The sequence below is a fragment of the Drosophila ananassae genome, chromosome XR (assembly GCF_017639315.1).
Source record: "Drosophila ananassae strain 14024-0371.13 chromosome XR, ASM1763931v2, whole genome shotgun sequence".
Classification (NCBI taxonomy): Eukaryota; Metazoa; Arthropoda; class Insecta; order Diptera; family Drosophilidae; genus Drosophila; species Drosophila ananassae.
In genome coordinates this window covers 13,841,338-13,865,954 of record NC_057932.1, presented here as the reverse complement: position 1 = coordinate 13,865,954, position 24,617 = coordinate 13,841,338, and the positions used below count along the sequence as shown (strand labels likewise).

General features: G+C 45.1%; 1 protein-coding gene across 7 annotated transcripts in view; it reads right to left on the bottom strand.

The window, feature by feature from the left end:
- LOC6504986 (partitioning defective 3 homolog) overlaps positions 1-24,617 on the bottom strand; it is a 36,692-nt gene that overhangs the window by 2,902 nt on the left and 9,173 nt on the right. The window contains exons 1-8 of one of the 7 annotated variants that reach the window (XM_032452009.2): positions 16,070-16,783; positions 8,026-8,459; positions 2,899-4,563; positions 2,231-2,835; positions 1,873-2,166; positions 1,138-1,814; positions 577-1,081; positions 138-257 (exon numbers count right to left, since the gene is read on the bottom strand). In XM_032452009.2, coding sequence (XP_032307900.1) covers positions 138-257; positions 577-1,081; positions 1,138-1,814; positions 1,873-2,166; positions 2,231-2,835; positions 2,899-4,563; positions 8,026-8,208 — 4,049 coding nt within the window. In that variant the 5' untranslated portion in view covers positions 8,209-8,459; positions 16,070-16,783. Of the gene's footprint in view, positions 1-137; positions 258-576; positions 1,082-1,137; positions 1,815-1,872; positions 2,167-2,230; positions 2,836-2,898; positions 4,564-8,025; positions 9,364-16,069; positions 16,784-24,617 lie in introns of those variants that run through there. The other 6 variants (XM_014904749.3, XM_044717254.1, XM_044717255.1 and 3 more) reach the window with 6 other exon arrangements.

The following is a 24,617-nucleotide window of genomic DNA, read 5'->3' as shown; positions in this document are numbered from 1 at the left end:
TGAAAGAACCAATGGGTTTTGGGACTTATAATCACGAAACGCACTGCCAGAGCATGCTTTTATGTGTGAGAGTGTGCTAGTGTGAGTGTGGATGTGGATGTGAATGTAAGTGTGTGGGTGTGGGTACTGGGGGTTACCTTTCCGCCTCCACCTTGATCCGCTGCCTGATCACCTGCTGTCGCATGCACTCCAGAGTGGATTCCGATAGCGTCTCCGAGATGCTGGAGGTGCTGGAGTCTCCTCCTCGACTGCTGCTTCTTTAGCGTTAGTAGTTGTGTGTGTGTGTGTGTGTGTGTGTGTGGGAGGGTGAGGGAGTGTATGGATGGATGGATGGATGGATGGATGGATGTGTGGGTGGTAGGTTGTGGGTTACATACACATGGACAACAAAGTACAGACACCGATAAGACAGAGAAAGAAAACAAGAGAGAGAGAGAGAGAGAGATGGGGACACAAAACAGATCCAAGTTAGATTCCATGAATTAGATTACACATTAGTACTACTCCTCCACCAAGCCCACAGAACAAAGCCCAGGAGGGTGGATGGATTCTGGGAGGCAGGACCCGCCCTCTCACCTAATCTGATGCTGGTGCTGGTGCTGGTGCTGGTGCTGGTGCAGGTCCTCGTAGTTGGCGTAGTGCTGGTAGCGATGGTTGAAGATGTCGTTCTGGTGGATGCCCCCGTTCAGCTGCGATCCCCCCGCGGCGCCGTTGGGAGCGGGCAGGGGCGGTGGTGGCTGGTAGGCCGGCGGCTTGCCGTTCCGCTCCAGCGCCGCCAGGGCAGCGGTGGGTATCTGCTGCGCCTGCTGCACCTGTTGGGTGTTCGTGGACACCACCGAGCTGGGCGGGGAGATGGTGCTATTCGCCGTGGCGTACGTGTCCACCGGCACCACACCGTCCTTCCGGTTCTTGCCGAAGCGGAACATGTGCCCGATGCCGCGCAGGATGCTCGGCTTCTTGGCGCGCGAGGACTTGCTGCCGTGCTTGCCGTCGTTCAGGGAGCTCTGGAAGGGACCGTTCCGCTGGGCGGAGAAGCCGCCCTCATGGTCGCCCTCCTCCAGCAGCCAGGTCTTGCGGGGTTCTGCAAGAGATTGCGGTTATTAGAGAGGTAACTATCCAGAGGTAATCGCTACTCACTGTTGGCGTCCGGTTCACTGACCACCGCAGCCCGGAGACTGTCCTCCCGGCCGCGGCCGCGAGGAGCCCGCAGGGCGTGATGGCCGCGCGGCTCGTCCGACATCTGCAACTCCTGCACCATCGTCTGGAGCGACTCCAGCGACGAGGACTTCTTCAGGCCCAGCGATGGACCCAAATCCCCCAACTGATCCCGGGCCTCCGACTCGGCGGCCATCTGCTGCTGCTCCCGCTGCTCGATGCTGGAGGCCGTCTTGGCGTGCTTGTAGCCCGTCGCGAACTGGGCATTGGCGCTGGCGATCCGCGCCGTCAGGGACTCGATGGAGCCGCCGTACACCGCCGACTTGGTCAGCTGGATGCGGCGCTCCCGTTCCCGCTCCTCGCGCAGCTTCTTGTTCCGCTGGTAGGTGCCCGTTTCGCGGGCATCCAGCGCCGCATGATGCTTCTCCGAGATGCTCCGCCTGCCGAGGGCGTCGCGCGAGAAGTGCTCCACCCCGGAGTTCGTCTCCAGGCTCAGCTGCGACGAGTAGGTGGCGTCAAAGTTGGAGGACGACGAGGGAGTGCCAGGCACGGGCACTGCTCCAGGAGCAGCCCCTCCCGCGGCCACTTGCTGGCCGGACGATGCGTTGGCGCTGCTCGGGTTGCAGTGCTGGACATCGTGCGGACGTGCCGGTAGAGTTCTGGAAGGGATTCGGGAATGAAAAGGGTGATCTTTGGATGGTAGAACCTCCAACTTACGGCGACATGGGCTCGGAATCGTCCTCGATGAGCATCGCCGTGTTGCCGTGTCCTGTCAGCAGGTGCAGCTGCGCCGGCGACCAGTTGTCGTTGGTGGCCATGTAGTAGCTCTCGTTCCGCAAGGCGGCACTGCTGCCAGCCGGAGCTGGTGGCAGGCGACGCTGCTGCTGCTGCTGCTGGGGAGGATGCGACTGCTGCTGTTGCGACGGCTGCTGCTGCTGCTGCTGCGAGGACTGCGCTGAGTTGGAGGAGCAAATGCCACCGGTTAGACGATCCAAAACGGGATTGCTCCACCTGCAAGAAGAACCAGTGTCAGTAATCCCCTCGAGAAACAAGAAACGGAGGGCAAGGATCCTACCTATTCATCTCATTGCTGGAACTGCCGCCTCCACTTCCCCCGTTGCATCGCTGCTCCCGCTTCTCCGGGCTCAGGTAGATGACCGTGGCTCCGGAGTTGTCGCTGGCATTGGAGCTGCTGTTGTGGTTGCCGCTTCCTCCGCCCCCGCTGCTGTTGCTGCTGCTATGGCTGGTGCTCTGGTCGAGGATGTCGCTGGAACTAGCCGAGCGGTGGATCTTCCGGCCCACCAGGAGGGTTATGGTCCCGGGGTGCTTCCCCGGCGTGTTCACCATCGCCCGGCGCAGGGTCTCCATGGCCTCGGCGTTGTTCTGTCCCCGCAGCGAGACTCCATTGACGCTCAGGAGCTGGTCGTTCATCCGCAGACGCCCGTCCCGGGAGGCAGCTCCTCCGTGGATCACGTTCTTCACGAATATGCCCAGATCCCCGTCGTGCTTCATCGGGCCGTTGGCGCTGCTGGTGGTGCTGGAGCCGGAGGCGTTCAGGTTGGAGCACGTCTTGCCCTTCACACTCACTCCCAGGCCGGCCTTCTCCGTGTCGTGGACGGGGATGTGGAGGGTGAGCTCCTCCCGGGACTGCCAGCTGTTGCTGCTCGGCGGCAGGCTGTCCTGTTGGGATTCAAAAGAGACGGGATTAGTTTCGGTTCTGGCGGAGATTGCATTCCCACTTACATTCGAGGCCGCCGACTCGCTGCCCGCGTCGATGAAGTGCTGAGATTCGTTCAGCTGCTGCTGCTGGGAGTGCTGGAAGAGCGACCTGGCACTGCTGGACTTCTGGACGGGAATCGGGGGCGGAGCTGCCGCCGGAGCAGCTGCTGCCTGAGCTCCGGCCGCCGCCTGCTCGCCGTTCTGCTCGGCCAGCTCCTGCTGGCGGGAGACCACTATCTGGACCGTGGCTCCGGCGGGCATGCCCCGCAGAATGGCCACCACGTCCGTCTGGGTCTTGCCCGTCATGGGCGTGCCGTCCACCTCCAGCAGGCGATCCCCGGGCTTCAGGCGCCCGTCCTCGATGGCGGCTCCGCGCGGCAGGATGTTCTTGATGTAGATGGGACAGTGGCCGCCGGCGGGATTGTCCCGCGTGGTCACGGAGAAGCCCAGTCCGTTGGGGCCCTTCTTCAGGAGGATCTCGATCTTGCGGCCCAGCTTCCGGGTGTTGGCCACCTGCAGGGAGGTGCCCACCGGAGCGGCGTGCGGCTTCCGGGTGGGCGAGACAGTGGCCACCTCGACCATTTCCGCCACCTTGGAGTCCCTCTGCTGGCGGCTACGGTTTCCTCGGTCGCCCCGCAGTACCCTCACCCGCAGCTCGGAGCTCTCCAGGGCGCGCCGGAGCTGCTCCTGCACCTGGGACTCGGTCAGGCCGATCAGTTTGATGCCGTTGATCTCTAGGATGCGGTCGTCGCGCCGCAGGCGTCCCCTCTCCGCCCGCGATCCGGGCTCCACGTGCTGCACCAGCAGTCCTCCGCCGTGCTCCTTGTCCGGCAGGGCGGTGAGCCCCAGCGGGCTCCCGTACTCGTTGATGATCAGCAGCATCTCGCCGTCCTTCTCCCGGATCGACTCGTAGGCCTGGCCCAGCGGCTCCTTGCGCTTGCTCTCCCTGGGCAGGGACTTGCTGGAGTAGGCTCCGCTCTGCGCCGGCCCGGAGTGGCCGGACTGGGCCTGCTGGACGGGCGGCTGGTGGTGGTTCTGCTGCTGGAGCTTCTCGGCGGCCTCCATCCACTTGTAGCCGTTGCCGACGCCCAGGAACTGCATCGAGAGGCGGCCGGAACGGGCAAATGGCTGGTGGTTACCGCCTCCTCCGGCTCCGTTGCTTCCTCCGGAGTGCGGTTGCTGGTTAAGGAGCTGCTGGCTGGGATCGTCCTCCTCCTCCCACTGCGGCGACAGGTGGCCGCCGGCCTTCTCCATCAGCAGGCGCTCTGGCGAATCCCCGCCAGCGTAGTGGGGCGCCGCGGCCGACCAGCGCTTGTTGCTGCCCTCCGCCTTGAGGGAGGCCAGCAGGTTGGGGTCGCTGCTGCGGCGCACCATCAGGCCCACGCCCAGGCCCGCCATCGGACCGGACGTGGTGCTGGTCACCTCGATGTGCGGTGTGGACAGATCCCGGGGGCAGGTGGGCGCCTCTGTGTTTGTGGGATCCCGGAAGATGTCCGGCGATCCGGTGCCGACGGATGAACTGCCGGAGGCTCCATCCCCACCGCCCTGTTGCACGCCCGGATCCGGTCCGGGATCCTCGAAGTGGGCCAGGATCTGCTCCCTATCGTCGGCCACATCCCGGACACAGTCGTCCGGGTCCAGGATGCCGGACTGTGTCTGGAGATGGGTTACCGTCACCCACGAGTCGGGCTGGAAAGAAAACCAGAGGTTAGTTTCTTCTGAAGATGAAGTGAAGCCCTGTCTTGGGCTTTAAAGAAATCTTTGCAGGTTCATCACCTCCATTACCCAATCCCCCAAAAGGAGGAGGAGGAGATGCATTCGCTTCCCACATCCCCAGTCCCAGTCCCAGTCCCCCAAAAAATCTCCACCTGGCAGGCACCTGGCAGTGCCTAGTATCTAGTATCTAGTATCTGGCATCTTGCATTTTCCATTTGTGCTTCCGCATCAGAGCACAGGCAGTGCTGGCGGAGCAAACACAATACGTGTTGAGTCACCTAGCCAGATCTCGGCTCGGATCTCGGATCTCGGCTCACGTGGGCTGTCTTCAAGCTCAACTTGAACTCCCCTTGATTGACGCCAAAATAAGCCAGAAACCAGCAACCAGAGACGGCCGGACAGGGACGGGACGGAACGGGACGACCTCCAGCGCCCCAAATTGCAATAGAGTTGCTTTTGGCATTCCGCTGGATTCCACAACAAATGCCATAAGATGCACTTGGAGAAATGGCTAATCTATTTAATATTTTAGGCCTTATATTAGGAGACAGGGTCATATTATTATTATAAATATTGGAGGCTTTAGTTGTCTATTTTTTATAATTTTCAGACCACTTTTAATCGATAATACTTTAAGATCTATTACTAGAAGCATTTTTCTTCTAACAGCCGTACATTATATAGCAGCGCCATAAAGAATATATTTATATACATAATTTATATATATAAAAAAGAATGTTTTAATCTATAATCCTTTAAGCTCTATTGATAGAATCATATATTTCTTACAGCCGTACATTATATAGCAGCGGCATAAAGGAAATAACATTTTTAAATGATATATTAACTGAATTGTTCTCTATTTTGTTCTCCAACAGCCGTACATTGTGTAGCAGCGACATAAAAGAAATACAATTATTTAATGATATATTTAGTGAATAATTCTTATATTAAGTTATTCTCCATTTCTACTCCATTTTCTACTTTTCTTTAATCTAATAAGCTTCTAATTAATGATTCACATTTAAATTTTTTTTATAAATATTTTTTCCCAGTGTCCAAGAGCCAAACAATTGCATCATGGCTGAAAATGGGGGAAAAAAAAAACCAAAAACCAGTCAAAAGCGTTGGAGTCTTGGAGGCTCAGACCGAGCGAGCTGCAGAACTGGAACGTCGAACATCAAAAGTTGGCGCAATAATTTCGGCTATTTTTCGCTTGTCTTTTCTCTCATTTTATTAAGTATATACATATATATTTTTTTCTGTGTTTTTTTTTAGTTGTTTTGGCCGCATTGCTGTTTGTGGGTCAACATCGGCACTCAGGCATTCTAACTATGCAATGGAAGTATCTAACTATCTCACCAGCTGCATTGCCACGACTATTTAACCCTCTAGTGCCCAAATTTTCTTTTCCAAGAAAAAAATTATTTTTGGATTCAGTATGTATCAAAATTAAATGTTTGTTTTAAAAAAAAATGTATTTTTGCTCGGATCGAGTTTTATATGACTATATCCTTGGACCGCCTAGAGGCGGCTTTGGGATGATAGGCCAACAAAAAATTAGGTAATCAATTCTTTTGTTGCACACATTTGTTCGTCCACAGATAAGCGTTGGCGCAGCGGAACTTATTGATACTTGTCATTGAAATGAGTCGCGAGCGGTCGTATTTTGTATAAAGGATCGTGGTCGGCAGAATCCTTGGAGGGCAACTTACTGTTGTCATTAAAATGCAAATTTCTAAATTTTTTGTGGAAAACGAAGTATTGGATCCTTTTGGACAGCATACAAATTTGTTTGCTAAGTGATATGTTCAATAATAGTATAATACAAAAAAAGAAAGGAAAGCTAACTTCGGGCGGAGGCGAACCCTTGATATACCCTTGCAGTTGTGCCATTTTCGATCGTTCAGTTATATGGCAGCTATAGTATATAGTCGCCCGATCCCGGCCGTTCCGACTTATGTACTTCCTGCAAGGAAAAGAAGGATGTGTGCGAAGTTTCAAGGATAGCTTTAAAACTGAGAGACTAGTTTCCGTAGAAACCGACAGATAGACGGACATACTTATATCAAATCAGGGGGGGATCCTGATCAAGAATATATATACTTTATAGGGTCGGAGATGTCTCCTTTACTGCGTTGCACACTTTTGACCAAAATTATAATACCCTCTGCAAGGGGATAAAAATTGAAAACACTTGAATGGCGTATACAGATTTTGAAGTTCTCCGAGGTCAGGCTCATTAAAGGATATTGCAGATATATCCATGAATAGGTTCATTTGGTACCACAACATCTTTTTGAAAAGCGGTGCTTTTGGATCCATAGTCCAAACAGATCCACATTCAGCTATTGTGCTTTCTTTAACATGAGCAGTATTATGATCAGCAGGCGCTTTACGTTTGCGTTTCTATGCTTGAGGTGAATTGGACGCAATCGAACTTGAGGGTGACAACCATTTTGCAAAAGGAGTAGGACTTCCGCTTGAAGTTACACAAATCTCTCCACCCAACATAGACCAATGTCATTGTATCAATGCCAAAATCAATAGAATTTAATAATTTTTTAATCTCCACGTCGAAAAGAGCTGATAACTTATTAACATTATTCAATTAATTCATTATTCAAGCAGTTATTCGTACTTAAATATGTCATAAGTTACTTCCCTTTCTAAATCACTTTATACATTTTTTTTCCCGAATTGTCCCAAGACCGCCTCTAGACGGGATATTTTATAAATGCAATAAAAAGCTAACGAAAGCTTATTTTTAGTGTGGGTTTCGTATTTTGCGTCCTTGAGACTATCAACAACACGGTACAATTTTTTATTCCACCGGCAAACTATTTATAATATTTTAAAAAAATATTTACATTTTGCACTTTTTACAAAATAATTACTTCATTCGAGTTTTCAAAATTATCTGCTTCAAATGAATACAGCAGCTTGCGCATGCTCTAGTATGTATTCCAAAGGCAACAAACTTAATTTTTGGACTTTTCCAAATTAGAAACAATGCAAAACCGAGTCAAAAGGATTGAAAAGAATAAAATAACGGTATTTTTAACATTACCCGTCTAGAGGCGGTCTTGGGCACTAGAGGGTTAAGATGATTAATGATTGTATTTATTTTTTTTATTATTTTTTCGGCAGTTTTTGAACCACTGTGGTGGACTGCAAAGTTGCAGCTTTTTTGGTATTTCTTGTTGGTCATTTTTCAATGAAAATTATGCGGCAACGAGCTGCCACAACAATCTGGTTCTCATATCTCAAAGATTTCATAGATTTCCAAGATCGGATTGGGCAGGCGGGCAGGTGGGCAGGTGGGCGTGGTGGAGCCAACACTCGGAGTTAATCGGACAGATGCACAGTGAGAAATAATCAATAGATATGCTTGTTATCCCCTAGATACTTTTTGTATCTTTTCTTTTTTTTTACCTTTACACACGAGTAGGCCGAGGGCGAGGGCGGTCGCTTCGGAAGCGTGAGGGAGTAGGACTTGTGGAGCTGGCCGTGGGGGATGCCCTCGTGCTTGGCCGCCACCTTGTAGGTGTGGCGCCACCCGAAGATGCCGCCCAGCTTGTTCGCCAGCGCCGGGCACTTGGGCGGTACGTCGAACATGGCCAAAAATCACTCCTCGATTTGGCTTAAATCTTTGGTATTATCCGCTGTTTGGATTATTGTTTATTTTTGTTTTTCTTTTTTATTGTTAGTGTTTTGTTTTGTTTTTTATTTGTTTTTTGTTCGATTTGTTTACGTTTTCATGGTAGTATGACTTTACACAAAATCGCGTCGTTGGCTTTTTCGCATTTTCACAGTTAGTGGCCGATTAGTAATACTTTTGAGGAACATTTCACCGCCCAGTGGTGGCCCTGGCAGTTGGGAATAATCAACAAATCGTAAATAAGTAGCTCTCGACTGTGATTCAAGCCCTTAGTCACTGCTTCTGCAGACAGTCGCGTTCTTATCGGTGATGCAACCTCGTTTCGAGAGATACCCTTATCAAAAGTGCATTGAGTTGGCTCGAATCGGCTATCTCTTATCGGTGGCACACGGAAATGTCACGCAATAATGAAAACAACACCGAAAATAAAAGCAGACAACAGCAGAAATCAAGAGTCGAGCCAAGTGCCATTGAAAAGCAAAAGTATTTCGGGAGAATGATAAAAAAAAACAGAGTCAGCATATCACAGCAATAAAAAGTGGCAATAAAAGTTCATGCAACCCAACACAGATGTTCTATTGTAATTCAAATCAACCGAAAAAGTCCTTTAATCGGTCTACTTATTATATTCAAAATTCAAATCTGTTCTAATTGGCGCCAAGCCCCAAAATAGTGTTGGCAAACACCCAAAAATGCACTCTCTCACAACGCCCTCTCTCTCTCACCGCCCGCCATGATCAAAAATAAATCCTTCTCCGCTCCGTGTTCGCTGCGAGTCTTTTTTTATTGTTTAAAATGTGTTTAAAATGCAATAATCACTTAAAATCATCATTAAGCTCAAGCTGGACAATAATATTTGGTGAAATGTGCTTAAAAATCATAAAAATCAGTGGAAATTACACAACATTTGCAAATTCTAGTGATCGACGGGTCGATGCGTGTGTTGGTGTTGTAAGTGGCGCCTCCTCTCTAATTCCGATTAAAAACCACTTTTCCCTCCATTAAAGAGAGTAAGTTAATAACTAATTTAGTCCCAGCATCCCTGACTAATAAATAAATAAAAATTAATTTGACTTTTTAATTAAAAATCCTTTAGAGTAATGAAATTCTTAGGATGCTCCACCCCCTCGTATGTCGCTGAAGCGCTCTGCCTTGGCCGCGAAAAGTCCCGTTAGCGGGAGCGGGGAGAGTACAAACAAGCGAATTGGAAGTAAATGGACTGGAAGTGGATGTCATTGGAAGTACAGTTCCAGGTAAGTGGAATGTTTGTTTACATTTTGTTGTTTACTTTTTTGAATTAATATTTTCTGAATGAATTATTTGTGAAATGTGATAGTTGTTTAAATATTTCTTTATTTGAAAATAAAACAAGTCTTTTTAGGGTGAACTTGTTGGAGAGAGAAAATACTCAAGTAACTATTATAGCCGCACATTTCCAGCGCTTTCACATTCTCCCCCCTTCCACTGCTCCCCCCCACCACTTGATTTAGGTTTATAATTATTTTATATTGTGTCTAAATAGCAAACTGGTTTTGATTCTAACCGCCTAATGCCTTTCCCATGCAATTTTCCAGTCAGCTTCGCGCCTCTCGTGGAAAACACAAAAGCAAAGAGAGGTGGGATGGTGGGGTGGGGTGGGGTGGAAAAAGGGAAATCGGCAACAAGTTGCACGGCCAGCAAGCATTTTATTTCTCTACCCCCTTTTGCATATTCGTGCTCGGAGGCATTTTAACTATAACACATATAATGCCTTAATATATATAGATAAATCAGTGGCAGACACTGTTGCAACTAAGCAACTAAGCAGCAACCTGTGCAACAGCAACAGCAACAGAAACAGCAACAGCAGGTTGAACTCAATTCGCACACTCGGCCCGGCAATAGGCTTTGATTATGCACCTGAGGAGACACCACCACCACACCTGTAATAAATACAAACAATGGCCCAGGCCCATGCCCAGGCCCAGGCCCATTTGAAGCGCCAGCAACGCGCTGAGGCATGACAAGATGCCAGGCATTGGGTATTCGAGAGTATTCAAGCCTCACTCCCCATGGCCCCTCACAAATGCGATTTATTTGCTTACTAGAAATTTTAGACAGGCCCGCCGCCAACAGCAAAAAGTGACTGTACACTCGCTAGAGATACTCAGATACTTGGATACTCAGATACCCAGATACAGATACTTTCGCATAAATAAATAAATATTTTTTTAGGCCGAGCCAATATTTGCTCAAGCCGAAAATAAAACGCCACTCGAGGGCAGGAACTCAAGCAAACCCAGAGGGAAACGATCGCTTTTCGACCAGAAAGTATTCTCAAACGCATTCCCATTCCCATTCGAATCGGATATTCAATCACATACTCATTCATACAATCATTCCTATACATTAAATAAGAGGGTGAATTCATTCAATCATACACCCATTCAATCATACACCCATTCAATCAATCACGAATTCATTGAATAACTCATTCATTCACCCAATCATTTATCAACTCACTCATTTATTTATAACATTTAAGTCTGGTTTTTAGTCAAACTAATTTAATTCTGAATCACTGATCTGATATATTCATTCCCATTCGAATCTGATTCAGAGTCTTCAATTGAAGAGGGTTCATTCGGGGGTGCATCAGAGATTCACAAACAATTTCATTCAGAAATGAATACTTCATTCATTCAGTCAAATATTCATTGATTTTTTTAATTCATTTATGAAACCATTCATTCATCTATTCACTTAAACATTCATTTCGAACATAAAGGACTTCTTTTTAGTTTTAGACTGATATACTCATTCCAATTCGAGACAGAAAAAGTCTTTCTTTGAAGGTCATCTAAAGGGGGTGCCAAAGGAGATCCATTCAAAAATGAATGCTTCCTTAATTACTTCAAGTATTCAATGATTTGTGCACATAGTTCACCCACTCATTCATTTGGAAAATTCAAGTATGATTTTTTCTAAAAATAGTGTTGAAACATTGACTTGTTCAATTTATTCATTCATACACTCATTCATTTATTTACTTATTATTCATACACTCATTCATTTGTAAAATTACACTTTTAATTTTGATTAGATTAATTTAAATAAGTCTCAAACTTAGTCAAAGTTTGAGTCTGAATCACTCTGGCTAATAAGTAGCAACAGAAAGTGTTCATCTGATATACTCATACTCATTCGAACCAGAATCAGTTTCTTCGCAGGTAATCATGATCCTTTTGGAAATGAATGTATTGGTCAGGTGTTCATTGAATCCCTGTTCAAGTAATTCACTAATTCACTCTTTTTCTTTTCAGTTTTTTCAGTCTTTTCAGTCTTTTCAGTTAAACTTGTTTAAAAATAAGGCCTGAAACCCTAGTCCTAGTCCGAGTCTGAGCTTGAGTTTGAATCACCCCATTCACCGACGTATTGATTCAACCAATCACTCATTCGTAATCAGATCCATTATCGTATTCACATGCCCGGCACGCTCTCGTTTGAATAATCAATTAGCAAATCCCTTATGGGTAGTGGAATGGGCCCTGGCCCGGAATGGAGGGGAAATTAATTGAAAAGCTGAAAAGCACTCGTAAATTTGCATAAAATGCGATCATATAAAGTTTTGTGATACTTGCCACGCCCACTGGCAAGGGAAGGCAAGGCCTTTGTGTGGCAGCCAGGGATTTCTTTCCGAGCCAAGCCATAATTTGCAATCAGGGGAGTCAGTCGGGCGGCCCACGAGATGCCGTGAGGCTGCAATCACAATCAAGGGGCATGTGGCAGGGGCATGGGGCATGGGGCATGCAAGAAATGTTGAGGCGGTGGAAAGAAAGGCCAAATTACATGTTGTCATTATGCATGCCACATGGGGCAAGAGAAGAGAAGTGAAGGAAAAAAGGGCGGGCAGACAGCTCTCATAATGAAGTGTAACAAAAAGTCGGATAGGAGCTGTCAGAGGTCAGAGGTCAACCAACGGAGAAGAGCTTTCTGGGAAGACAATCTCCGTAATTTGTCCTTAAACCTGATGGCCGAGAGGGGCCACAACTCTCGAGTGAAAGGAGGAGAGTGAGAGAGAGGCTGCCCCTTTCTCCTGCCCCCTTGGTGATTAGCACCGAGAGAGAGAGGGGGTAGCACTTGGCACAAATAATTAGCAACCAACCAGGGAGCAGTGCCCAGGCGGGGGTGGAGCTGAAAACAGAGCACCTGAGGGTCACCTGAGCGGCGCAGCTTCAGATGCCGCCGGACTGACAATAGAAACAGCAGCTGTGGCCGCCACTTTCAACTGCAGCGGCTGCCATTTAAGGCCATTAGTGTCACTCGCAACGCTTTCCACCAGCCAGCTGTGACCACTGGCCAGATCTGGCCCGAGTCCGGCCTCTGGCTTTCCCAATCCCATTAAGCACTCCAATTATTATCAATCGCCGATATACGGCCAGGGAGAGATATGATATGACAGGGAGTACTGACAGGGAGTGGGTGGCTGGAATGCCATTGTCATCCCTGGAAATACTTCACAAGCCGAGGGAAGTCTAATCTATTCCAGGTTGATGGCCCCCCCGCCGTAATTACCCGCCGGAGAGAAAGAAATCTGCTCTACAATGGACCTTTAACTTCAACACCCATCATGTGTGTGTCTCTTCCAACTTTTGCTTTTTGTTTAGACGGATTTTAAACCGTTTTAATGGCCCATGAGTACCAGGTGGTGCTCCCAGTCCCAGAGAACTACTAATACTACTTACTAACTGAAGAGCTGAGTCACTGTTACTACCTTTTGGGAGACCTTTTGGGAAATTAATGGATAGGAAACTGTCATATATCTTCAGTACTCTGTCGAGTTACGTATTATTATTAATTGCTGTGCCCGAGCAGGGAAAACTTTCATCTTTTCCTCCTCATTTATAAAGTGGAGCGTCGTAAGTCGTCGTCGTAAAAAAAACTGCACTTACAAACGAAAGTTAAACAACAAAAGTCTGTGAGCCACTCGACGCGTAATTGCCATTGCCGAAAAAAAAAAATGTATATATTTCTGTTTAGTTTTGGTTTTTTTTTTGCTTTCAACCGGTCTTCTGGCTTTCCGAAAAGTTTACTGAACTTCCGAATGGGGCAGGGGCAGGGACAGAGGCAGGGGCAGTGGCAGTGGCAGGGGTAGGGGCAGAGAATCGAACGAACGAATGAATGAATGAATAAGCGAGCTGTGCGATTGAGTAACACAGATTTTAATTGATTTAAACGGCTGCTCGACGCGACTTCAGCTTAATTACTCGTGAAAATGCAGAAAGAGAGCCGGCCAGATTCAAGATACCAAAAATATGGTAATTAACTGGTGTGATTTCAAGTGCTTTTCCACATTATTTAATCCAAAAGAAAGTGAGGTTATTGCAAAGATCAAAAAAGAGACAAACATAGAGACACATAGATAGCGGAAAGGATTTGTCCAAACACGTTCTATGCACATTGGAAGAGAAAGAAAGGGACAAACAGAGTCTGCAAGAAAGCGCCAAACGGAGTACTGAGAAAGTGAGGTTATTAAAGAACAAGAACAAGAGAGAGAAAGACAGACAGGGAGCAGGACATGTCTGAACATGTGCTGAGCAATTTGCAAGAGCAAGAATGCGACTGAGTTCTCGGAAAGGTCATTCATTTGAAGGAAGTGAGGTTATTAAAAGATCAAAAAGAGACAAACATAGTACAGATACATATACAAATATATAGAGACAGACAGACAGCGAAAGGATATATCCAAACACGATCTGTGCACATTACAAGAGCAAGAAAGAGACAAACACAGTCCTGGGAAAGCTCATTCTTTTCAAAGAAAGTGAGGTTATTAAAGCAAGTGCAAGAGAGAAAAAGATCCTGCCTGAAGAATGAAACAAACAGAGAAGAAACAAGAGAAAGCGACTGCGAAAAGAACATGTCCAAACAAGTGTTGAGCAAACGCAAGAAAGAGACAAACAGAGTCTGCAGGACATGTCTAAACACGTGCAATAAGTTCTCAAAAAGTGAGGTTATTGCAAGATCAAAAGAGAGACAAACTGAGACCCGAAACACAAACGGGATGCAGGACTTGCCTAACGAAAAAGAGACAAAAAGAGTCTGCAAGAGAGAGCCAAACAGAGTCGTGAAAAAGCTCATTCATTTCAAAGAATGTGAGGTTATTACAAGCGACAAACAGAAACCTGAGAAGGAGATAGACAGACAGAGCGCAGGACATGTCTGATCACGAGCTGGGCTTGATTCTCATTTATTTCAAATAAGAATAAGAGAGCGAGACAAACAGAGTCCAGAGAGAGAGAGAGGCAAATAGCCAGGGTGCTGGACATGTCTGAACACGTGCTGTGCGCGTTTCGCATTCATTTCAGGTCATGCGAGTTCACTGTCACTTTCACTCCCTCCGCTGTCCGCGGACAACGAGTTTATATTCAAGAGTATTTACTTATTTGTTGCTTAATGCTTGTTGTTTGTGCTTTTGTTGTTGTTTCTGGTTTAGGCCACTTTGGTGACAACAGTCGGTAACCGAAAACAAGCAAACAGTTAATCAAGCCCGGCACTAACTGTGCATTTCTCGATTGTTTCGATTCGATGAGCGATTTATCGGTATTTATGTTGTGTTTTGGCTTTCGTAGTTGTGGCTTTTTGGCCACTACTTCGATGGGAAACGGTCTGGGTGTGGAATGCAGGCTGATTAATACCACTAGGTGGTAGTAGGGCTACTACCACCACCAGGTAGTGGTGCTTAGGGAAAACCAAACAAACAAACAACCCACCCCCCTACCTCCCTCCCTCCCTGACTGACTGACTGACTGGCTGCGAAAATATTTTATCAAAAATCGAGTCGAAGGCACCGAAATCGGTGCGCAAACCCGTAACCCGAAAGTTATTTTATCTCGCCAGGACGATAAGATTAACGGCCATGAGACAGCGACCCGCAAGAGCTACCCGGTGGTGCTGAGGTGGTGCTAGAGCCCCAACCCCACCCAGTCTCTCCAGTCTCTAGTGGGTCAGAACCCAGTGAAGGCCAACAACTCAAGCGGCACGCCCCTGCCAGGCCTGGCCTGGCCTGGTGGGGCAACCTGCTACCAGTTCGGATGCGGATTCTGGTTCTTGCTGCATTCCTGGCAAGTGAAAGTCGCTGGAATCAAGGCTATAGCTACAGCTCGGGGACACCACCAGATAAAGCCACCTAACCGATAAGCTACCCAGCCAGCCAGGACGGGGGCAACAGGTGGTTTTTTAGAACACATGTCCGAGAACTGCTTCCCAGGAATGCGATTAATCCCATAAACAAGCCTCCGTCCTCCCTCCTCCGTTCGAACAAAGAACGGATGGCGACTCTGTGGTTCTAATTAATGTAATTGGAGACCCAAATGGATCTATTGACTCTCGGAAGGGGGCGAACCGAACAAGACACAAAAGAAAAGGTCAAAGGACACCGAAAGGAAGCCCTACGAGGGTGGGGGAACTCTCATTCCTGAGGTGATTAGCTCTCCAGCCCAGAAACTGTCTATGATTTGTGACATTTTCTCGCAGTGTAGTGGCCTGTCAGGCCGTTTCCTGCCGTTCCTGGCTCCGTCGTCATGGGAAGCTAAGCAGCCAGAAGCCATTATGCAGCAGAAGAGCAGCAGAAGAGGGCTCTACAGAAGCGCCTTCTGTCTGTGTCTTCTGTGGAAGAATCACCCCTAACGGCAAGTGCCTCTCACATAATTTAGAACCGAAGAAAACCGAAAATTCCTCGTTATCTCCAGTGTAATCTGCATATCATTGTGTTTGGTTAGAGTATCTCTCGATTGCCTCGCATTTTTCGCTTTTTTTATTTTTATTTTTCAGATAAACCTCGAATTCTTGAATTCTTGAGATTTCTTGGCAAGCAGTTGCCTCAAAACTGTGCCTTTTTGTTGCAAAAACACTTTGTTTTTTTTTTTGGCTGGCACTTGAACAAAAATTTAATTGGCTTGTGTTTTGTTTATCACTTTTTATGATTTTTTTGTTTTGTTTTTTTTTTTCTTTAAATCGAATTTTTAATTCGAATATCGAACCGTTGAATAATTGCAGTACCGGCAGCGTCTGCGACGTCGCAGTCGACGCATTACGGCGAGCGCATAAATTGGAAGCAGCGACCGAACGCGACGACGGCGGCAGTAACTTTGAAACCAACAGAGGCGCTATTTTGGCCAACTAGCCCTCGCTTCTCACTCGGCTTTTCTTCGAGTGTTTCTGGTTCGAGCCGTTAGTTCGTTTCAAACATGCAAGGCCTGGCGAGCGAGAGGTGACTATGGACTGGTCTATTCGCCTCTCTCTCCTCACGACGTGTTGTGAGCTAGGCACTATGGGCAAGAGAGAGAGATCCGCTATTGCTTGCCTGTCAGACGCAACAAGTTGCGCCTAGAGAGCGAGAGAGCGACAGACCGTGGCGAGGGACGATCGCAGGTGAGATTGAGGCACAGTGGGACAAAAAAGCTATAATCTTTGTAATACAAAGGTAAATTATAAAATTCTATTGTAACAAATTTAAGGTTTTTAGACACTCAAATATTATTATAAAAATGTTTTGCAAAATATATATTTTTTTTAATATTTGCTTATTTTGTTCCACTGTGCCATCGCATTCTCTTCGCCTTGGCAAGTGCAGCTCGCAGTCGCTCTCAAACTGTTGGCAAATGACCACCACCGGGTAGAAAAAAAAAATAAAAAACAGATAACTAGAGAAAAAAAAGGAGAAGAACTTTGTCAAGCGGAACGCAAACGAAATGCGCAAAAACAGCCACTGTCAGTACCAGGAAGAGGCAGTGCAACAAGTGGCAAGAACTCTGGCCAATAAAACGAATTCCGAATACCTTCTCAGAGGCAACAATGGGCACAAGGAGTGATATTTTGTGGCAAGAATGCCAGAAAGGTGGCACAACCAGGTATCAGGTATACCCTCGCCGACACACACCTCCTTCCTGGGCGGCGCTGAAATGCAAATTTATGCCGAAGTGCCGGGACTGCCGGGGAATATACATTGGAATTGACGCCAGGACGTCATCATGGCCATTGTGTTTGTTGTTCTGGCGGACTGAGGACGCCCGATAATGATGATAATGACGATGGTCGGAAGGTAATCATTATCATTAACAGTTTCCTTTTCCATTTTCCTTGGGTTCTTGTCTCGAAATTGAAGACAATGGCTTGGCCTTCAAGTGCCATCTACTATATTGCATTTTTTGCATTTTTTGAATATTCTCTTGGAATAAAAACAAACGAACTGGAAAGCTTCCTTTTTCCATCCAACAGTGGAGGAAAACAGCTCACTGGCGGAATAATTAATGAGAGAAAACAGAAATAAATTCAATTACTTTACAGTGGATGATTGTTTGAAAATAAATCTCAAACTTAAACCCCTATTAGTCCTCATTAATTATGATTGATTCCTCTTCAAAACTGCCCAATCACTCAATCGCTCAATCACAGTGAGTCAGAGATGGAAGAACCTCCTTAAAGACCCATTCTTCCATTAAACTTCCATTTTTTTGATTTTATTAACTTGGCTCTCAAACTGTAAGCCGTCATAACTTCCGTTCGACATTAAAAAAAAAAGCGAAACAAAACACTAAAAAAAATAAAAATAAATAAATAAAAGCACTGTCATCAGCCAAAATGCGAGCACACAACCTAATGAGCAATAAGTCTGAGGGCACAGTGGGGCAAATGCCACCGAAAAGTGCTTTACATATTACTTTAAATATTAAAATTATTAGAAGCTCTATGAATAAATAAATCTCTGTCTCAAGTCTATTGTTTAATTGTTAACAATACTCATAGGTTGTTAAATATGTTCCCCATTTTTCATATTTATTTTTATTTTTTCTTTAACTTGCTAAACTTTGAGACAAAGTTGCTCGACTGGTTCGATCTCAGCATCTCTCATTTTTTTCCATTTTTTCGGCTTTTGTGGCTAAAACAATAGAGTAAGAATGGTTAAGTTCATTCACCATTTCACCCAATTTTCGATTTTGTTTTTGTGATTTGTGTTTGGTTCCGTTTCGTTTCCTTTGGCTTTTTTTTGTTTTGTTTTGTTTTGATTTTTTTTAATTTTTTTTGGGCCAAGTTCTGAATTCTGTTGATTGAATTGGGGGTCGGGGGGTAACAAATCAGTCAACAGGGTGGGTGAGGTAGGGGGGGTGGTAATTGCTGTGCTTCACTGACCCCAAGGTCGCACTCTCTCCATTAAATAGTTGGGCTTTTATTTTTTAAATTAAAAAATAAAATGAAAGTATACAACTGGCGCCATCTGTTGGGGTGTGGGGGAAAGCTTAACGTAGTCACGACCTTGTCATTTAAAAATAAAAAGGGACAATTAGTTTATCCTCCTCTTTAGTTTTAAATTCTAATAAAAAGCCATTTAAAGTGTTAATTTTAAATAAAATAATCTTTAAAAAGTAAATAAAAGTCACCCCAGTGCCGCCACCTGCCGGCGTAGAGAACAACAGCGCCATCTAGCTCTTGGTATGATATGTGCAGCGTACGTTTCCTCTCATAGATGGCGCCACCCGCTTCTGGCCAAGTCTATCAACCTTTCGCCTTATCTCTCCCCTGTTTTTTGTCAATGATTGTTGTTTCTCGTTAAACAAACACTTTTTTGTCGATTTTCCCATCTGCCCCAGTTCCCCCAATGATTATTTTCCCCAATTCGACCTGTTACTTGCAACATGCGTCGTCTCTGAGGCCGATAAGGCGCAAGGAATGGGTGCATTTCGGAGCTAAAATAAATCGGAAAATAATGAGCACTATCTGCCATATAGACAGGAATTCTGAGAGACGTTCTTGAGTGCCGCCAACTCACGATTCACAACTCACTGCACCCATGGCATGTGTCAGGTTGGTGCCGGCATTTCATTTGTCAGCGGAGGGAAGGAAATCGGGCCGTCCGGGCCGTTCAACTGGGTCATCTATATGGTCTATATGGCATATGCCGCGAATACCAGGCACCACTCACCAGGCACCAGGTACCTGCGCCAGTTACCTGTGTAGAGCTAGCAGCTCTTCATTTTTCATTTCAATTAACTAGGCTCTTATCGGGTGGGTCGCAGTGCCCATTCTTCTTACCTGAAAGTAGATAAAAATTTTAAAGAAGTTTAGTTTTCGATATTTTTTTTTGGGGTAGGTACTATACTAGAATGGGAACAGCGATAAAAACTATTGATTTTGTTTGCATAACTAGGTTAAGCATATTTTCCAAAAGATAAGGGGCCAGGCCATAGTTGGGAGCAGGAACCTCCTCCACACAGGGGGATCTCCCCCTGCTCCAGTTTCTGACACGTCTCATTTGACACTGTTGCATCTCAACCAAGAGCCCCTCATTTGTGGGGCTTCCTTGCCGCTCTATCTCCCGCCCACAGGCCCTCTGTGTTAAGTGGATTTTGTGTCGCTTCTGGTGCTGCGTGCGCTTTATTAGCCACCGGGCCTGGCCGGGCCGGGCCATACCGGTTGGGCGCCAATGACGGAGTCTCGTGCTTGCGTTACATTTTCATGCAACACGGATTAGGGAGCAGGAGAGAGATAGTGCTTTTCTAATGTCAAAGACACGATCAATTACAAGCGACTTAGAGTCGCCGGCTCGTGACTGGCTGCGGTTGTACAGTGAAGCCTCAGTGTCTCGCAGTCTATAATCAGGGCTTGCTATATGCATAATGGGGGTGGACCTGGAGGGAGAGCCCTTAGGAGCGAGGGCAACGTGAGGAGAATTGCATTCAGAGAAGCCTCCTACCCTGGCCTGGCCCTGGAGAAGTGAAGCCAGAACCAAGCCCGGAATCCCTGTGACATTTATTTATTTATGCATATGCCTGGGGAGGGAGCTGGCTCTGAATTTTAAACGGAGGATTCGGAGGAGGAATGCATTCCATGTCTCTTGCGTCTAATGGTGTTCTCGTTCCTGGAAATGTGCCAGAAATTAAGTAATAGACGGAGCGGCCTGTCTAAGCGGAATACAAATGACTTGCTTATAATTTCTGGCCCCAAAAGACTTCCCAGACTGTTGTGAGTCAGTCATGTAATCCCATTAGCTGGAAGATCTAGTGATTCATCGATATTTGTCCCATTTGGGGAGGCAGACTCTGGCCCAGTCACCAGAGGCGCCAGCGGAGAGTAAGTAGTGGTGACCCAGAGAGGGACAAGTTCCCACTTTCGGATAAAAAACAAACAAAAAACATACAAAAAACTAACTAAAACAAGACAATAAACCAATCGGATGTTGCGCAATCCTAAATGTTGTTTCCATTTCGGTCTGTTTCTCTAATTTTGTGTGAATTTCCGCAATGCCAGTCGGCAGAGGGGCGGCGAGTGATGAAAGTGGGTGGTTCAAGGGGCAGGTATCTCAAAGATAAATTATTTCACAGATCGTTACGCCTAACCCCTAATTATGAGCTGAAAGATACGCCTATTCTATAGCTTTTTGAGTCTTCCCTTCACAAATCTTTGAGTTATCTTTATATTTCTCTCAGTGCATTGGGGGGTCAGTTGGTGGCAGGTCGGACAGAGTTCATTACAAAAGCTTGTTATGCAAAAGCTGCGACAGAAAGAGATGCTCCCAGCTCCCAGCTCCCAGCGAGGGAAAGTGAGACACCAATAGTGGAAGCGACGCAACGACGGAAACGCATTTGTGGCATTTGCTTTCCAAGGTAAACCAGCTGCAGCCTCACTCACTCAATCAATCAATCAGTCAGTCAGTCAATCAATCGGACAATCAATCAAAAGAGTAAGAGATTATGAGATACTCTCCCCCACCATTGCTTCGAGACGTGTGTCTACTGTACAGGTACAGGTAAGGTAGGTAGGTAGGTAACTGGAGGAGACTCCACTTTGGGGATTGTCTTCCGAGGGTTCTTTGTTCCTTGCCCCCCTGCCCCTTCCCCCCACTCCTCCCCCGCTCCTCACGAAACAAAAGAGAAATGCAAGATCCAAAAACAATATAATTTATTGTTTGCGGAATTGAAAAAAGAGACGCGGCAAGTAAGCCGAGATTTACATTTATTTGTGTCGCATGACACAGAATGGAGGGTCCACCAGAACCCAGTCTGGATGGTACAGTGAATACCTACAGTAAAGAGTCAATAAATAAATGAAAAAAATCTCCACCACAAAGCTGACAATAATATCTTTCAGATAAAATCATTTTATTTAGAGACTTTAAGGCCCTACTTTCTTCCGAGTACAGTGATCACTGTGCTGCGTAGAAAGCGTTGAACGAAAGCTTCCTCCTTTTTCTTTGAAATATCTTTGAGAGACAAACAAAAGGATCACTGAACTGCCACTTGAATAAATATTAAATAGAGAACCACAACAATGGCCCTGTCTACAGTGAAGCCTACTCGCTGACACTCCCGCTGGCACTCCCTCTCTTCTCTCCGCTTGAGACCTCAATTGTAATGGATCTCAGCTAGAAACAATTCCCAGTTCCTGGAAATTCCCCGGATGCCGGCGACAACAGCATTAAAACGACATTAGAAGTGAAATTTATGGGCTTGGTTCGTAAAAAAAAAACAAATACAAAACACATTTCTCAAAATGTTACCTCAAAACATTATTTCCTAACACATTACCGCACTGCAGGGCAACCCTGAACCATGGCAACCCTATGAGCAAAAGTTCACATTTTTTTTCATAATCGCTTGCGATGACAAATCTCATTTTTTCGGCCAAGAAGCCGAAATCTTTGAAGAGACCAGCTCTCCTATACAGAAATTAATTAAACTCTTCGTCGTGGAAGTGAAATTAAATGACCCAAAACGCTCACAAAGCAAGGGGGAGGGAGGGCGAGGGCGAGGGGAGAGGTGCCACCAAGGCGCATTCCTCTAAAAATAAATGGAAAGTGTTTGGAAGTCTTCTGAAGAATGTCTTGAGAAGAAAGGGGGAGATTTGAGAAACTAATGGGGGACTGAAAGCGAATCTTGGACTACAATGAAGGCTATTATTTATTCAATTTTTATATTTATTTTTTATTTATTTATTTTTATTTTTTTTTTTAATTTCTTAATTCAAGGCATGTTGTTTTTGTTGCTTTTGTGGCTTAGCAATTTCAAGGCCAGGCCAACATTGTTGTTCTTTTTTACAGCCAACTAGTTGTTGTTGTTGTTGTGCCATGTGGGTGCATTGTAGACACACACACTTACACACACACACACACACACACTCGCACACTCAGAGCCTGCTCAATTGGAACGACTTGGATGGTCCGCCATTTCGAGTTTGTCGCCTCAGTCTTTCGTATTCCGCCAAAGGGAGGCGTAGAGCAAAAAGGCAGGAGAGCGAGAGCGCGCGGGAGAGAGAGAGAGTGAGAAAGGGGGAGAAGAACACAAAGCTCTGGCTCTCTCGCTGGAACAGAGCATCGCCCCCGCTCTAAGTACAGTGGGGACTATAGAAGACTAGACATTTAAAAATAAATATTAAAAATGTTAATTTTTAAAATATTAAATTTTAAAAATTATTTTCTTAAAAAAACAAATATTTAACATTTCAAGTCCAATATCTTGTTATTAAGGCTCTACTGTACTTAATTAATTAAACAAGCTGGTAGGGAGGCAAGTGCGCAATTTGGCCTGGGCGTGGCCTAATTGCGGGGGCTGCTAGGCAGCGCGGGGGGAGGGGTAGTCGCTGCCGCTGTTGCCTTTTGCGGTTCCGCTCTTCACCTTCCATTCAAGCCCCTGCACGTGCAGCGCCTACGAAGAGAGGAGAGCCCCGCCACTCCCACAACCCCTTCTCCGGTAGGGGCAACCTTCAACATTCTTTTGGCAAAAAAAAAATTAAAAAACATTTTCTTTCTGTGTAGCCTCCTCCGCTTTGGATGATTCATGATTTGAAAAATTCGTTATTTTTTTTTTTTTGTGGTGTTGGAGGAAACACCTGGACAAATAGCAATGGCGGGGAAAAAAGCCAACTAGTTTCGGTTTTTCGGAGGGGAAAGGCGGTGACTCAGTCAGATGTACAAACAAACAAACAAACAAAAAACTCATTATTAATTAGTTCAAAAGGCAAATAAAAGCTGGCCTGGCCTGGCCTATCCGGCTGCCTGGGAATTAATGAGCTTTTCGTTCCTAGAAGTATCCACTTTCCGAGCCTAAAACTAAAACGCTTCTGACCTAACCCAACAATCCACAAAAAAAATAAGAGAAAAATAATAAAAAAAAAAATTAAAATAAAACCAAACGACATCCAAGCTCCTCGCCTTCGAACCCCAATACCCGTTGTGCTACTCGACATTCCTTCCAAAAAACGGTTTTCGTTTTTTGTTGCCAGTTTTTGTACTTTATTTTTATTTTTTTTTTTTGCATCATCGGAAAGAAAAATGCGGTTTTTATTTCGATGCCAGACTCCGGCACTTGGTTATGTTTTTTTGGCTTTTATCGCCGAAACGTGAGCGACGTTCTGCTCGGAGTCTTACGTTTTTTGGTTATTACAAAAAGAAATGCAAAATTAAATAAAAACATAAAAACTGTTGAGAAAACACAGGAACAGGTCTGTGGGGGATTTGTGGGAGAAGATGTCATGGCAGTCAGCAGACACCAAAGTAAATAGGATTTTTTTCTAAGAGACTGTAAGTAATTATTATTATTGTTATGATGTCTATTTTAAACTCATAAAATGATTATTGTTATGATTTTTGTTTGAAAATTAACAATATAATGATCATTCCTTTGATTTTTATTTTAAAACTCACAAAATAGTTATAATTGTTATGATTTTTATTTAAAAACCCAAAAAATAAAGATTATTTATATGCTTTTTATTTTAAAATTAACAAAATAGTCATTATTGTTATGATTTTTAATTTAAAACTCACTAAATAATGAAAAATTAATGAATAAACTAATGAATACAAAATAATGAATAAATTTTTCCAATTGTTATGATTTTTGTTTCGAAGCTCACAAAATTATAATTAAGTATTGATTTTTATTTTTTCCTGATAAAACAATCATTATTTTTTCGCTCATAAATATCACTGATTTATTAAATATTTTAGATATTTGATTGCAAATATACAGCTAAAAATTAACATTAAACTTTTTACATTTTGGCTCCCAAAAAAAAAAAGATGATTATTGTTATGATTTTTATTTAAAACTCACAGAAAAAAAAGATTATTCTTATGATTTTTATTTTAAAACTAACACAATAATGATGTTTTTTATGAAATTTTTTTTTTAACTCACAAAATAATGATCATATATTTGTTTTTATTTATTTATTATTATTTTTAATTTTATTTTAACAATTTTATTTTTTTTTTTTTTTCAAAAAAATATCACTCAATTCAATATGGATCTATTAAATTTGTGTCTATTTAAATATTTATTTATTTAAATATTGTTCTATTTATTAGTCTCTATTTATAAAATATTTTATT